At 33.8% G+C, this 15883-nt stretch overlaps 1 protein-coding gene across 3 annotated transcripts in view; it reads right to left on the bottom strand.

The window, feature by feature from the left end:
• Positions 1-10158: 10158 nt before the first annotated feature.
• The window catches only part of LOC145294077 (zinc finger protein 488-like), a 215454-nt gene continuing 209729 nt past the window's right edge, over positions 10159-15883 (bottom strand). For all 3 annotated transcript variants that reach the window (XM_080141129.1, XM_080141128.1, XM_080141130.1), the window contains exon 4: positions 10159-12983. In XM_080141129.1, coding sequence (XP_079997255.1) covers positions 11527-12983 — 1457 coding nt within the window. In that variant the 3' untranslated portion in view covers positions 10159-11526. The remainder of the gene's footprint in view (positions 12984-15883) is intronic.

Below are 15883 nucleotides of genomic sequence, written 5' to 3' on the forward strand. Positions count from 1 at the left end.
TAATAATAATAATAATAATTGGATGATGAAGAAAATCAAAATAGTACCGATAATAGTAGGAGCACTAAGAACAATTCCGAAAAACTTCGAAAAAAGAATGTCAGAAATTGGAATCAGAGGAATAACTGCAAAAGTACAACGACTAATGATAATGAAAACAACTGAAATATTAAGGAAAACCCTCGAATGCGGAGAATAATACAAGACAATATAACGAATAAGCGTTACAGGGAATGAAGAACACCGAAACTGCATATTTACAAGTTCTACACCCCCATCATGCATCCACCCCATTGTTTCATCACCGTTCTCCCCAATAAAAAAACGATACCAAAGGGTCGAGAAGGGTGAATAAGGACTGAAAGACCGAGGAGCGAGCGCCAACCAGACCTCGGCTGGACAAGCGAAAAGAAAACTGGGACCTTGGGGAGGTTGAGTGGCTCTCAAATTACAGTATAAATCAATGGCCACTATCAGCGAGAAATCAATGGTAAGCGGCTGTTGAGATGATGCAAATTCATTTGCAAATGCTATCGAAGGAGGTGGAGAGAGCTGGACGTCTGGGGAGACTTATTGTCACTTAGCTTCTAGAGAACACCACAGGTTTCCAATCAAATCGTTTGTTGACTTGTGTGAAAGCTCCATGTGAGTCAATAATAATAATAATAATAATGATAATATTAATAATAACAACAACAACAACAAACATTACAACAACAACAATAATAACACTAATAATAATAATAATAATAATAATAATAATAATAATAATACTAACAACAACAACAACAACAACAACAACAACAATAATAATAATAATAATAATAATAATAATAATATGAAGACGATATGAAGATGACGAGGATGGAGAACCGAAGAATAAGAGTCCAATATAGACCCCCATAAGATGATGAATAGAGTGAGTAAATATTGGATGATTTGATTCATTGATTATTGTGTTTTACGGTACTTCACCGTCTATTGATTTATTTTATGCTGTATCTGTTACTTATGCATTCCTTTATAAATTACGAGCAGCGTTCCAAAAGTAATGCCTTCTATTTTTTTGTTCTGCCTGAATGGATCAGTGGTAATTAAAATCGCATTGTTATGATGATTGAACTTATGCATTCGTGACTGAATGTTTCATCTCTCTGATACAGATATTGACGGTGTGAGGCTTTAAGAAAGCAACACTTGCGATAGTTGTGCACCAAACGAAAGAGATATCATTGACTTCTTAACAAGTGTGTTGAAAATGGTGGTAACTATGTACAAAAACTAAATTCCGGAGTACAAAGGTTGCTTGTTTTAATAGTAACACTTCCCTCTTCTTAGCACTTCAGCTTTTCGAATTAAAAAAAATAGGATGCTTTACTTTTGGAATGATCCCCGTATATATACGTATCTATCTATCTATCTATCTATCTATATTATATAAAATGAACTTTGTGTGTGCCCGTTTCCTATACACTCCCAAACGGCTAAGCCCATTTTTATACAATTTCACACAAATGTACTTTATGTATCTCGCAGTATTCTCCGATAGGTTTTGCATTGTAATGCGTTCAGTAAGTATCGATAATCGATAATCGAAAAATCTAGTGTGTAGATTTATTGTTTTGGTTTAATTTCACCCTGTTTAGAGTTGTTTCTTTTTTAATGCATATTGCTCCAGATAAGACGTGAATGATGCAAAAAGCTAAAAATACAAAAGAGGAAAATCATAACAAAAAGACATATTCGCCTTTGTCTTAAAAAAATAAAGGTTATAAGGGGTTATAGGTAGGGAAAAACGGTCAACAGAAAAAAGAGTGCCACAACGGCAGCAGTTCTCAGAACGAAGCTATTTGGATTGGAAGCTGTATTGCACTGAAGTATTAAAACAGCAAATTGACAGAGACCACTAGACCAACGAGTCAAACCAGCTGGGACAAAGACAGCAGGGAGTAGATTAGCAAATTCCGAAGAACACATACCATTTGGGCTGGTGCATCTCTACTAGTCTCTCACTCCTGCACAGGGTTCAAAAGAGAGTCGCCAACTTGATAGGTCCTGAACTGTCATCAAAACTTCTACCTCTGCCCATCGACGAAATGTTGCATCCTTCTGCCTGTTCTACGGGTATTTTAATGGTGAATTCTCCATGGAACCACAAGTACTTGTACTTCCTCGACGTAAATACCCTCGACAAACCCAAGTAGCTAAATCCCACCCCATCACAGTAGAAATTCTTAGATGTAAGAAAGCTTTCTACTTCAATAGTTTCTTCCCCAATATTGCTAGACTTTGGAACTCCCTTCCGGGATTCTGCTTTTCCAACTGTACTGACATGCAGAAGTTCAAGTGTAATGTGAACAGATAGCTTGCTGCTCATCTCCCTACGTAGTATCCCTGCAACTTATGTCCCCGATAGTAGACCCCTACATCAAAGTGGCACTGTGCTTTGTTTGAGGTGAAAATGGAATAATAAAAAAATACTAGTATTTATATACCTAAGATCAAATGGAGCATTAATGAACAAGAATTTTCCACTTCTAGAACAAATTACCGCGGTTATGCTTCTCTACAGACTAAAGCATGTCCGTTTTCAAATTCAATTTCAACAAATATCTGTCGAGTGGTACTGCGAATTAATCCTTTCAAAATACTGTCCAATGACCATACAAATAGATCTCAAAAACCCTTATCCTCAAGTGACTTTTGGCCTTTATAAGTAAAGAGCCATTAGTATGTATAAAAAATAGACTGCAACCTTTATCACTCCTTCTAAAATCAAAATAATTTGTCCTGGATCCACAATAACAAAATTTTACTCCACCCTCGCACTTTACAGCATCTGAAATCTTAGCACCCAGTTTCCTAATCCCCATTTTATCACCATACCAGCAGAAAAGTCCGACATGTAAAATCAACAGTAGTTTCTTTGATATAACAGAGGCGCGTTCGAAATGGATGTTCCTGTTTAGAACAACCGAAACAGGATACTTGATTTTTGAATTTTCAAATTAAATTCAAGCCATTATATACAAATGCTTTTCTAAAAATCATCAGTAGGTTCGCTACAGTGCAATGTAAACTACAATATATTGTAAGTCACTACAGGAAGGCCTGTTAAGCTTCGTTCCGATGCACCGCGATAGGGCCCCAACTAAAGCAGGTAATCAAACGATTTGATTGAAAAATGGATGGTTTCAACGATTTCGATGACATTAAAAATATGGGAGTGTGAAACATTTGTTAATCATCATTCAATCCTGGGCAACGTCGAGTCTCTTTGCTAGTTTAGTTATGAAGTAAATTTTTATCTATTATTTTCGGATTAATAATTAATTAATTGTAATATGTGCATATATTTTTGCAAACATAAAAAAAAAGTGGTGGTGGGGGGGTTCTATAGATTTTAGTTTTTACTGCGAACATAACAAACAGATATTTATCATTTTATCAATAAAATGAACAAATAAGTTTAAAGTAGAAAAAAACGATTAAAATCGTTTTTGACATCGGATAATAGGCACAAAGTCCTCCGAATCCGATACCACGAAAATTCCGATTTTTCTGATTCCGATTAATCGTCCCAACACTTATATATATATATATATATATATATATATATATATATATATATATATATTATATATATATATATATCACCGAAGTTAAGCAACGTTGAACCTGGTCACTACCAGATGGGTGGCCATTTGGCAATTCTAGTCGCCGTATGTGCTCTTCGCTTATCTCGCCATTTGTTTCAAGTCGTCATGTACTTCACATGTCACTGGTATTTAACAATCTCGTCTAAGGAGAAGTGTGGTTGGAGATTGCGCACCCCTGCTACAAACATTTCACGCGCAAGCAACCCTTCGTGGGTATCCATAGTCTGTTCAAGCGTTAAGGAGCCTGCTGTATATATATATATATATATATATATATATATATATATATATATATATATAGTAAGTTAAAAAAATATACATGGCGATTAAGCTACATCTTAAGCTTAATCGCCATATACATTTTATAACTTACTAACTAGCTCTACCTACGTATTGATCACTTTTAAAGTAAATGCGTAACGTTTGCGCATAAATCTATACTTTCATATATTAATTTTATGTGAGTAAATTAAGTAGTTATATATATATATATATATATATATATATATATATATGAGATTGTTGATATATTTATTTTTTATTAGCGAGTTTGTGGTATTTTCTTTCCGCTCCCTGAGCGCTTTTGAGAGAAGTTACCTGCACTTTGTTTACATTCTTATTTAGAAACATGCACGTAAAATATATTTAATAAATATTTGAATATAAAACATTCAAATGTTTAATAAATAAAAAATTAATTATTACAAATAATACATCTAAAATGGGGCGACTTGAATGTAAACAAAGGGCATATAACTTCTATCAAAAGTGCCAGGGAGCGGAAAGAAAATACCACGGAATTGCTAATAAAAAATAAATAAATCAACAATCGAATTTAACAGCGATAAAAAAAAAACGTATATAAAAATTGGTGGTAAAACCACAGGCTACTTATCGCGCGGTGACGATTTCGATCCTCATCAAAAAGTTTAGCCATGCTGATGACGAGTGATACTTAGAAATATGCATAACTTTTATGCATGAAAAGATATTTAATAGATATTTTAATAAATAAAAAACATAGAAATGTTTAATATAATGTTTAATATATACATTATAGTTTAATACCTACAGACATTAGAGTTTTCATCCTTTCGGGAATCATCAGCGCAGATTGACACGATTACTACCGATTGGGATATTCGAACTCAGCCACGAAGCAACCTCTGACTCTATTAGCAAGGAACAAACCTCATGACCAATCTCAACCAGGAGAAATATTGTTTAAATTTTAAAATTTATTTTTTAAATGTCGTAACAAAAAAAAAAAAAAAGAAATAGAAAAGAAATATAAACTTTAGTTACAGAGTGTGAATGAAGAGACTTGTCACAATTACGAGAAACACGTCAATCAAATATTTGTTATGAATTATAGGTTAAACAATTATATACAGTTAAAATGAGTGTTTGTTACGTTGTCGTATCATACAATGAGCGTTTGTTGTAAATTGGTTGAAATTGGAATGGAGATGATATATTAAAACGTGTCTATTTATAAAAGATTGTGTGTTTGATAATCTTATCAGAGTTAATGTCGTTTGTGTGTGATCATCTAGTGGTCTTTCTATTACATATGTTCATATGCTGTTAAGTGTGAATATGTGTGTGACATATCATTTGAACATACCTTCTGCCATTTTGTTGGTCCATCTGGAAATTCTCGTCTGGGAGGGAGACTTGATACCTGTTTTTGGGGACGAAGATTTATTTCACACCAAGACAAGAAATTGGTTCTATAGTTTATTTCACTTTCCCAGATGTCTTGCAGAAGGTGGAAAGTGAATTTGGCCTGTGTTGTTTTTTTCTTCTAGGTCTTATTTCTACCACGTCAGCGTTCGTTCTCCACTCCCAGCGAAGGGGGGGGGAGACAACGGCAAAGCCGTCCGCTCTCGTCCAAGTCGCAACCAAATCTCCTCGATTCAGCTAACCTTATCACATGACTCACACGCAATCCAATCAGCTGATCTTAACTTCCTGTCAACGTGTCTACACTGTAATTCAGACTCTCCCTCCTCCTCCCTCTCTCTCTCTCTCTCTCTAACGCATCCGGTCATAGTGATTTAATGATCATGATCTTAACCCTCAGTCAAAATATAAGCAATGACTGTTTCTTTAAAACATACGCCGTCTTAAACTTAAAAAGGTTTCCAGATTGCTGGTTAAGATCTGCAGATAATTTATGGTATACCTATTTTCCAAACTAAGAACCTTTCGAAGTTGACGATGAACAGTTCCAAAGTGTGGAGAAAGCTCACTTTTATTTAACTGATTCTGGAAAAATTAAAACTCTTTCACAATCAAGGAAATACTTTATATCAATTATTCATCGTCAACCTGAAAACGTTTGTAAGCTGGGAAAATAGTGGTGTCAACTAGCAACTAGCTTTTTATGATACTCAACATGCGGAACGATCTTCATAAATTTTCATTTCTGAAACATTTTTTTATGTTTGTTTATTTAGGTAACTAATTAAATATTGTCTAGTTGATTCGGCTGCAGTTACTTTTCTTTTAAGTTTATAAAAAACTAGATTATCCGTGACCGGTTGGATCAGTATATTTCTGGCTAGCTATAGTGATTACATTAATTGACAAAAATATTGCACGTACACTGGCCACCACTTTTAACATAAAAAATTACATTGTTTAATATCCGGAAAACTACTTATTTGCAGAAAGTTTAAATCCGATAGTTGTTTTCAGCATACCCGTCATTTTAAAGGAGAACATTAAGGTTGAAACCAAGTAAAAAAATCACCAAATCTTCTATTTTCATATTTACTTAAAAAAAATTACAATATATACAATTTTGGTTATACGAACCTTGAAATTTGTCTGACGTCACATCCGCCGAATGGCTTTGTAAACAAAGATGTTCGACTCTTAACTAAAACACTTATAACAAGTCAACGACTATAACTTTTGCCAGCGCTGTTGGATATGTCGTTACTGATATGAGGGAGATAACTCTAGTTCACTAAGATATTAGTGTACACTGGGCACCCACTTTTTGGTCATTTTGCTTTCTATTTCGTATGTTTAATTTTTTCTTATGAGTTCCTGTGAAAAAACTTATTTTAATTTTTATTTAAAAGTAAAAAAAAAAGATGATATTCGGACTTGACAATGCATTCTCTGGAAAAGTATACGATGCAAATATTTATTAAATAAGCATGTTCAACAAAAGTTTTCAGTACAATTCTTTAATTTTGAGACAAGCACTTGCCATGAACATAACGCTAAAACATCCCTGAGTGGCTTCCGGGCCTTGATAAGTGGTGATTACTGTGTAAAAAAAAACAGAAACAGGCTCGCAACGTCTCTTCTGTGTATTTTATATTTAGACAGAATGTTTTCATTTACACGAATATATATATATATATATATATATATATATATATATATATATATATATATATATATAACCGTTAATGGTATTCTGTCGCAAAGACATTCTACCCATCTTACCATAGTAATAATGTAATTTATAAATTCAAATGTAGTTTCAGTGCTGACTACGATGGTCGGACGTCGTTAAAACCTGATATTAGAGTCACATAGCACATACCTAGTAAAATCATTATCACATCCGGGTTCTCTATAGCTGAACATTTGCTAAAAACCCGGAATGTGCCACGAACTTTTGCACTGACTCATTCACTATTCTGAATCATGCTCATTCGACCTATCACCTGAAAATCTTGGAGACTATCCACGTTCGTTTGAAGAAGCCGTCTCTCTATAAACAGAGGGAATGTATCTTAGGTTTGAACGTGATCAGTCTCTAGGTAATGTCATATGTTTCGTATTTTTTTTACATATATTGTATTTTTTCTTTACAGTGTTTTTTTTTCTATCTTTCTAATACACTATAAAGCTATTTAAAAAAAGTATCGTCTTCCATTTCATTTTAAACGTACCGTCTCGTATTAGTCTCGATTTTATTAATAAAAAAAAGAAATCTCTCGATCCAGCTTACGATAAATGAGGTCGAAACCAGTCAGCTGGCCTCCCCAGTACTCAAAAGGGCAAGATACACTCTTTATTTGTTTGTACATAAGCATTAATACGTCGCTACACATTCATGAGCATGTTTCGGTCAGCTAGATATTAGTAATAGAGACCTTTCATGCGATCCAGCTTATACAAAAGCTAAGTCTATAACCTACATATATATATATATATATATATATATATATATATATATATATATATAGTTATCCACATACAGTACTGCTTCGCTGTTTCAGTGTGGCTAGACAGGCAACTGCCTCAAGCTATGATCGAAACCCGATCGCCCTAATGACAGTCAACGCTTCTCACCATTGCGCTATACGGTTTCTGCTGTGTGGGTAATGAATTAACGATGTTTTAACAGTTCAAATTCCTCCGCTTGATTTATTTACACAAAGAGCGTCGCTTAATACGCTAATGGTATATCGTGTATCACTTCCCAATGTGCTCAACCCAAGATGGGGAGCATTATATATATATATATATATATATATATATATATATATATATATATATACATGTATAAAGTCATCGACAGACAGTACTGTTTCGCTGTTTATAGTTCACAAATGCAGTTAGGCAAGCAAGTACTTCAAGCCGGAATCGAAACTTGACCGTAGAGCTGTCAATCTGTGCATCTGCGCTATCATATTGCATCCGTCAAATATAAGCGAAATCTAAATGGCGACAATATACATTCATATACAGGGACCCGACAATATTTTGGAACACTTTGGAAAAAATACTTCAAGGTGTTACTAGTGCCTGAACTTTTGAGATTGTAAATACGTAGTTGAGGAGTGAAAATCAACCTCTAGTGTAATCAGTTTTTTAGTTTGGCTTTTGTAATTTTAGTTTTTTTGTGATTTTTGCGAAAACTTGTGTGACACTATTTTTCAACACTATTTTTCGGACATGATAAAAAATCCTATTTTATTAAGAGCTATGTTCATGTATATGTTGATTTATGTATTCAATTTCTTTGCTTGTACACTTAGCTGTCATCATTTGAATCAATTAACTGTTCTATTCTACTGGATAAAACAGTTAAGTTTAATGAGGTAAAATGCATGACAAAAAGGTGTTTGTTTGGCGCGGAAGAAGCGGGAAGATGGCCTCATCATCAGAAGGATCGCCATGAATTTGAAGCCGCCGAAATCAACGGTCGAATACATGCTGAAGACAAACTCCAAGTGAAAGAAGAAGAGAGGACGGGAAAGACCAATTGGCAAGAGGACTGAAAGGAGAATGAAGATGACTGTGACACGGCTTTTGACATCTGGAGAAAAAGTTACAGCAAGAAAAGTGAAGGAAAATGTGAATTGGATGTAAACGTCCGAACAGTACAAGGAACGCTGCATAGGATTGGTTTGAAGTAAAGAAATGCTAAGAAAAAATTATACTAACAAAGGCACACAAAGGAGCAAGACTGGAGAATGCTAAAAGGTGATTAACAAAGCATGTTGACTTTAAGAAGGTTTTATTTACTGATGAGAAGCGTTTCACTTTTGATGGACCCGATGGATAGTGTACTTGGTCGAGAAGAGGTGAGCCTGTAGTACTGAACAAACGACAGATGAGAGAAGGAGGAGGAGTTATAGTTTGGGGTATGTTCTTTGCTAATGGAAATATATGGTTGGAGTGGCTGAAAGGACGACAGAACAGCGAAAGCTACACACAGTTGCTGGACGAGAAATCCCTACCAAGGATAAGAAGAGAGATGGGGAATGATTTCGTTCTGCAGCAAGACAATTGCAGCATCCATGTGCCAAAACACATGAAAGAATGGATGGCTAAAGTGAATATGACTACTTTAGAATAGCTGCAAAAGTCCAGATCTAAATTTAATGGAAAATGTTTGGAAAATGGTTGCACAACTTGTCTATGATGGACCTGAAATAACGAAAGATGCTCAACAATGGGAACGAATACTAGATGCAAAAAAAAACCCAACTAATAGAAACACGTAGAGATGTTATTGTGCATATGTTTGATCATTATGATGAGACATTGATAAAAGTTATTGAGAAGAAAAGTTATATTACAGACTATTAACAATTTTTCAACGATGTCCGAAAAATAATGTCGCGTGTGTTTTGTAAAAAATTATGAAAATTAAATATTTTTCCTTACCTAATCGATTTTCTTCCATTTTTATTACAGGTATTGTTTTTATATGTTTATGCTATTCTATTGAAGGAATCTCGCCATTGTACTCGAAAAGTCGAATATTAAAGTGTCCGAAAAATATTGTCGGGCCCTTGTATATATATATATATATATATATATATATATATATATATATATATATATATATATATATATATATATATGTGTGTGTGTGTGTATGTGTATGTGTGCGTGTGTGTGTATGTGTATACAGGCATATATATATGTGTGTGTATTTAATATATTTTCAATTATAACGAGTAAAATTAATTTATCAAATCAAAACTGGAAAAAAATAAATAAATTTCACACAACGTCGTATTCATATGCTTATATTTTTTTCATCGTTTTTTCCATCTCATTTAATAAACTCATAAATATTAACATCAATTTTATTTGGTCGCAGTCATCAGACAAATCTTTTAATAATGTCATTGTTACGTTCTCTTTGCTTTTTCTTTATTCCATTGTCTGTGCAAACAGACTTGACACAGTTCATATAGGAGCAATGAAGATCGTCATTTCATATGTTACAATTGATCCAAGACAGCATCTTCATTACGAACGCCATATTTTAGCCAATACGTCCTATTAGCTTATTACAATAGGCGACAGAATTGGAGACGCTAATCTGAATAATTCGTGCAATAGAGAAAAATACTTTTTGTATCAAAATTTAAGAAGGGAACGAGCGTATTTTCAGTTCTTCGATTAAGCTAATTACTGAAAGGAACAAATTTAGCACGACACCGCATCTGATATAATCCAGACACAAAGTATGACGAAAAAAGGGTAATAATTTCAGAAACGTAATCATTTTATTGCTATCATCTTTAATGCACACACACACACACACACACACACACACACACACACACACACACACACACACACACACACATGTGTGTGTGTTTGTATTTGTGTGTAAATTCAAAAAAGAGAAACCTGGCATTCTTTATATATTCATCAACGTATCGACTTTATTTCAAGACCGTCTCAAGATGATTGATTTACTTTTACGCCTTCCCTTAAAGTCAGTTATTACGAGAAAGTCTTAAAATAAAGATGAAATGTTTATGAATATATAAACACTTTTCTGTTTATTTGATTTACCATTACGTTGGATCATCATTTCCATAATTGCCATAAAGATATATCCATTCACATGTATACATGTATTTATAGATAAAGCAATTTATATTTTAGTGTAAACTTTAAAAGAATAAAATATATACGAGAAGCCAATACAATTTTTTTTCTTAATAGAAAAACTGGTTCAGTTAGAAACTGCGTTTTCTTTATTTTTCTTACATTTTGGAAATATGTTTGTGTGACCTCAGATGCGGTGTCATGACGAAAGCCATTCCTTTAAACTGTTGGCATAATTGTTGCGCTAAAAATACACCAGGATCCTTCATACAATACCTGCAGCTTTTAAAAACATTAGTTTTTTCTTGTTTTAAATTATAATTAGCTTTGAAAACGCATTCATTCGTGTATATACAATTTACAATTGTTAGAAAGCAATCTTTTTTAATAGATATTTAATACATAGTATAAGTGATTGTACCGTGTCACTGATTCTGTTTTTTTGTGTACCTTTAACAGGCATATATCAAATAGTCTTATATATTGTCTTATGTGTGTTTGTGTTTCAGTGCATTTTTAATAGTTTTATTTATTATTATACATGCGAAGTCATGTGACGTGTTAAATGATGGCGTTCCCGGAACGTCTCGTTACAGATTGTGCATTTGAGTTTGTCTTCTCGTTTTCGTTTCATCGGGTCGAATTCTCGTTTATGGTGAGATCTCATGTGATACACGAGGTCGCTGGTCATTCGGAAAGTGGCGTTGCACTTGGCACACCAGTTCTGCGACAAATTTAATGACGTCAGTGGCGTGTGCAGCATCGTAGGAGACGAGCTGGCAATGATTTTTTCGACCATCGGGTTATGTGTCTTTATAAACGGGTTAACGTTCGGCCTCTCAGCAAATATGGGATGTTTCGGGAAACTTAGGCTGTTCTCGCTCCCGAAATGTTCCGTTGTATGCTGCACCAATCCGTTCTTGTAGATTTCCATGATGCTTTGTGGTGAATGGTTTTCTAATAAGGGTTGAGATGCAGCAGCAGCAGCTGCGGCTGCCGCGGTGGCGGCTGTTAAGCCAAAAGAAGGAAAGACTGGATATCGAGGCAGATATAGAGCGTTAGCACTCGACACCTGCGTGGCATCGGTACTCGCCGTTGATGAGGTTAGACGCATGCTAGCCATGGTCGGTATGTTATACTGGGTGACTGGAAATGTCATGGCTATTGGTGGTGATAGTGTCACTTTTGAGGGTACAATTGGGCTGTTGATTGCGTGACCTGAGCTGGAACCGCTGTTTCCACCAATGTTGTGTCCATTACCGGTACCGTTAGTTGCACTGCTACCAAGGCTTAAATTAGCCCCACTTGGTGAGTGCAACTTTTCGACTTTTTTAAAAGCGCTTCGATTTTCTTCCGTATTTTCTCTAAATTTGAGAGGATTTTCTGTGCTGTCCGAAAAATGTGGAGAAATTCGAGTGGGTGTTTTTGCATTATTATTATTGTTGTTATTATTGTTGTTATTATTATTACCGTTATTATTGTTGTTATTGTTATTATCATTATTGCTATTGTTATTGTTATTGTTGTTGCTATTGTTACTATTATTATTAACTGTATTGTTGTTATTGTTGTTAGATTCTAATTGTGAACTCCGTTCCGGTATCTTTTCCAGCTGATCCGTTGTTATTTTCTTCGGGGACGGCGATGACTCAATATCATCCAAGTGTCTTTTGCGATTCTGGTCGGACAGTGTCCGGCTTCGCGAATAGTCTTTGATGAGCGATGTCGGTTCCACCTTTTCGCCGACTTCAGTCCCACCCAGACCGTTATTTCGACGAATGCTGTGGAATTCTAACGTTCGGCAGTAATTTCGTATACGCGATTCCTCGTCCATCGACTCCAGTTTGAGTAACCGTTCGCGACGGCTTACAAAGTGGTTCGAACTTAAAGTCATCAATGATCTCGGCTCACAGGAAAATCGAAGATGTGCCCTCAAAGGGAAAGGATACTCAAATAGTTCACCACACCGTGGGCAAATGTAGGGATCTGAATCTGAAAGTGATACAAGAAAAGAACAACATAGTTAATCAAGTTGTTAAATACCGAGTTTCTTGGTAATTGAAAACAAAATACATATGCATATGCAAAAATATATGCATACACACACACAAACACACACACACACATATATATATATATTCCAAATAAATATATATATATAATATATATAAATATGCATGCATATACATATATATTCCAAATTCTCTCTCTCTCTCTCTCTCTCACACACACACACAAACACACACACACATATATATATAATGATAATTTGGAATTAAATTCAATAAATTTAAAACAGTTTTAGCAATTAAAAAAATAAGAAAGATAGGAAAAAACTTAAAACTTTTATATACCATTGTCGAATAATAAATATATCGTATTTTTTTTTAAAATTTGTTGATTTTTTTTAATATAATTTACTGAATTTAATTTCAAATTTTCATTAATACAAATGCTCTATCTCGTATATTGTTTTTTATCTGATTAATATTGTCTTATAAATATTGAGACTAATATTTATGTGGACTAATTTTACAGCAAAATACAAGCTGTAATCTGAAAGTATCTAAAAATGTATGTGAAAAAGACTGTTTATATATTTATCAACGTTTTGTCTTTGCTTCAAGACTTTCTCAAGATGATTGATTGACTTCTATGTCTTTCTTCAAACCGGTCATCTTGAAAAAATCTTGAAAATAGAAAGATGTAACTTACAACTGAATTTTACTAGGTACTTTATCCACTATGCCATGTGTCCTTGTCAACAATTGTAGTATGAATTTTAAACCTATTTTTGTTTTTTAAAGTTCAATTTTAGTAATCTACGAGAAAGACATACAGGCGGGCAGATACGTAAAACACAAGGCCATCAAGCCAGATATAGTAATATGGAACAAGCCCGAAAGAACTGCACTCATTATCAACGTCACAGTTCCAAATGACTTTGGCCTTAATAGAGCTGAACGGGAAAAGATAACAAAATATCAGGATCTAAAAATGATCTAAAAAATACATGGTCTCTGAAAGAAATAAACATTATACCAGTTGTGACGGGAGCAACTGGTCTAATAAAAAAGAACCTTCAGAAATACTTAGAAACAATCCCTGGAAAACCAAGCTGTAAGGAAATACAGATAGCGGTCATAAAGGGAACAGCGTCTATTCTTAAAAGAGTCCTCGGATATAAATTTAAATTGTAATAGAATCAAGAGTTAGCCCCAGGAAGGAGTCGCTTGATCTCTTCAAACTAACAAAAGTAAAATTAAAAAAAAGCAAGGAAATTCGATGTTACTCGAGTTTGAAAGATGATCAACAAATATTTCACAAATTCGCATTAAAATCTGTGGAATCGACGATTTTTCAATCAAATCGATTGATTGCTTGCTCTAGTTGGAAACCATCGCGTTGCACCGGGAGGAAGCTTCACATGCCTCCCCAAAGCGACTTAGTCCACAATACATTGTAGTCTACATTGCACTGTAGAGCACCTACCGAATATCAATTTTTTTTTTATATATATTGGCTTGAATAAAAGTTTAAAATGTAAAAGTCAAATATCATAGTTCAATTGTGCTCTAAATAGAAAGAGTTATGACGGACGCGCCCCTGTCATATCAATGAACCTATTGTTGATTTTATATACCGAGCCTTTCTGCTTGTGTGGTAATAAAACTTCTCAAGTGCACTTGTCATGTTAGGCTGTATAAGGTGTTAACTTTGGGCAAAATCGCCTGTTCCTTCTTTCATCATATTTTTTTGATTATCGATACTTATCGAGACATTTCGATACAAAAACAGAACACTGCCAGATATGTAAAGTACATTTGTGTGAAATTTCATAAAAATCGATCCAACAGCTTCGATGTACATAGGAAATTAACTCATATATATGAAGCTGTTTTTATATAATTTATCTATATACCTATAAAATAAGGATATGTGAGGGTATTTCTCACCCTATATACTCAACGAATTTTTGATCTACAGACTTGAAATTTGGTACATAGGGGTAAAAATTTTAAAGCTGGTACTTGGAGGGGGTCATCAAAGTTTTTTCTGCTCGTCAATATTTTTACGAGCTTTGGAAACACTTTTTAAAGATTGTGGCAAGCTGATCTAATGGTTATCGTACTTGACACTGTTTTGGTTTCGATCTCTGCTCGAGTATTTTTTTTTTTACTTAAAAAAAGTGAATTGTTTAGAAAATAACATAGTACTCGCGTGCACATGTCTCAGTTTCTTTACAAGTTTGTATACTTGATTTCTTTTAAATGAATTTAACGTTACGTTTAATACTGGGCAACGCCGGGTAATCTTATAGTACATATATATATGTATATATATATATATATATATATATATATATATATATATATATTAGTGATGGGACGGTTCCAATATTTTTCCCTATTCCGAGACAATTACCGATTCTGATTCCGATTTTTTTTATAAATCTCTGAATATTTAGTTTTAGTTTTTATTTTCCTCGATTTCTGTATAAAAAAAGACGAAACAAAAAAACATAAAACTCTCTCTCTCTCTCTCTCTCTCTCTCTCTCTCTCTCTCTATATATATATATATATATATATATATATATATATATATATATATATATATTTATATTTTGTGTGCAGAAAGTTTTTTAATGAGACAAGTCATTGGTACCGTCTGTTTCAAGCCCGATAATAACGACCGTTTAAGATATCCTTATCAAGCTCTTTTCAGCCAACATTCGTCTCTTGAAATATATATATATATATATATATATATATATATATATATATATATATATATATATATATATATATGTGTGTGTGTGTGTGTGTGTGTATATATATATATGAGTTTTAATAACCTAAATAATATGAATTATCGAACATTATCTATAAAA

This window comes from Euprymna scolopes, chromosome 15 (assembly GCF_053919585.1).
Source record: "Euprymna scolopes isolate OS-2025 chromosome 15, ASM5391958v1, whole genome shotgun sequence".
Classification (NCBI taxonomy): Eukaryota; Metazoa; Mollusca; class Cephalopoda; order Sepiida; family Sepiolidae; genus Euprymna; species Euprymna scolopes.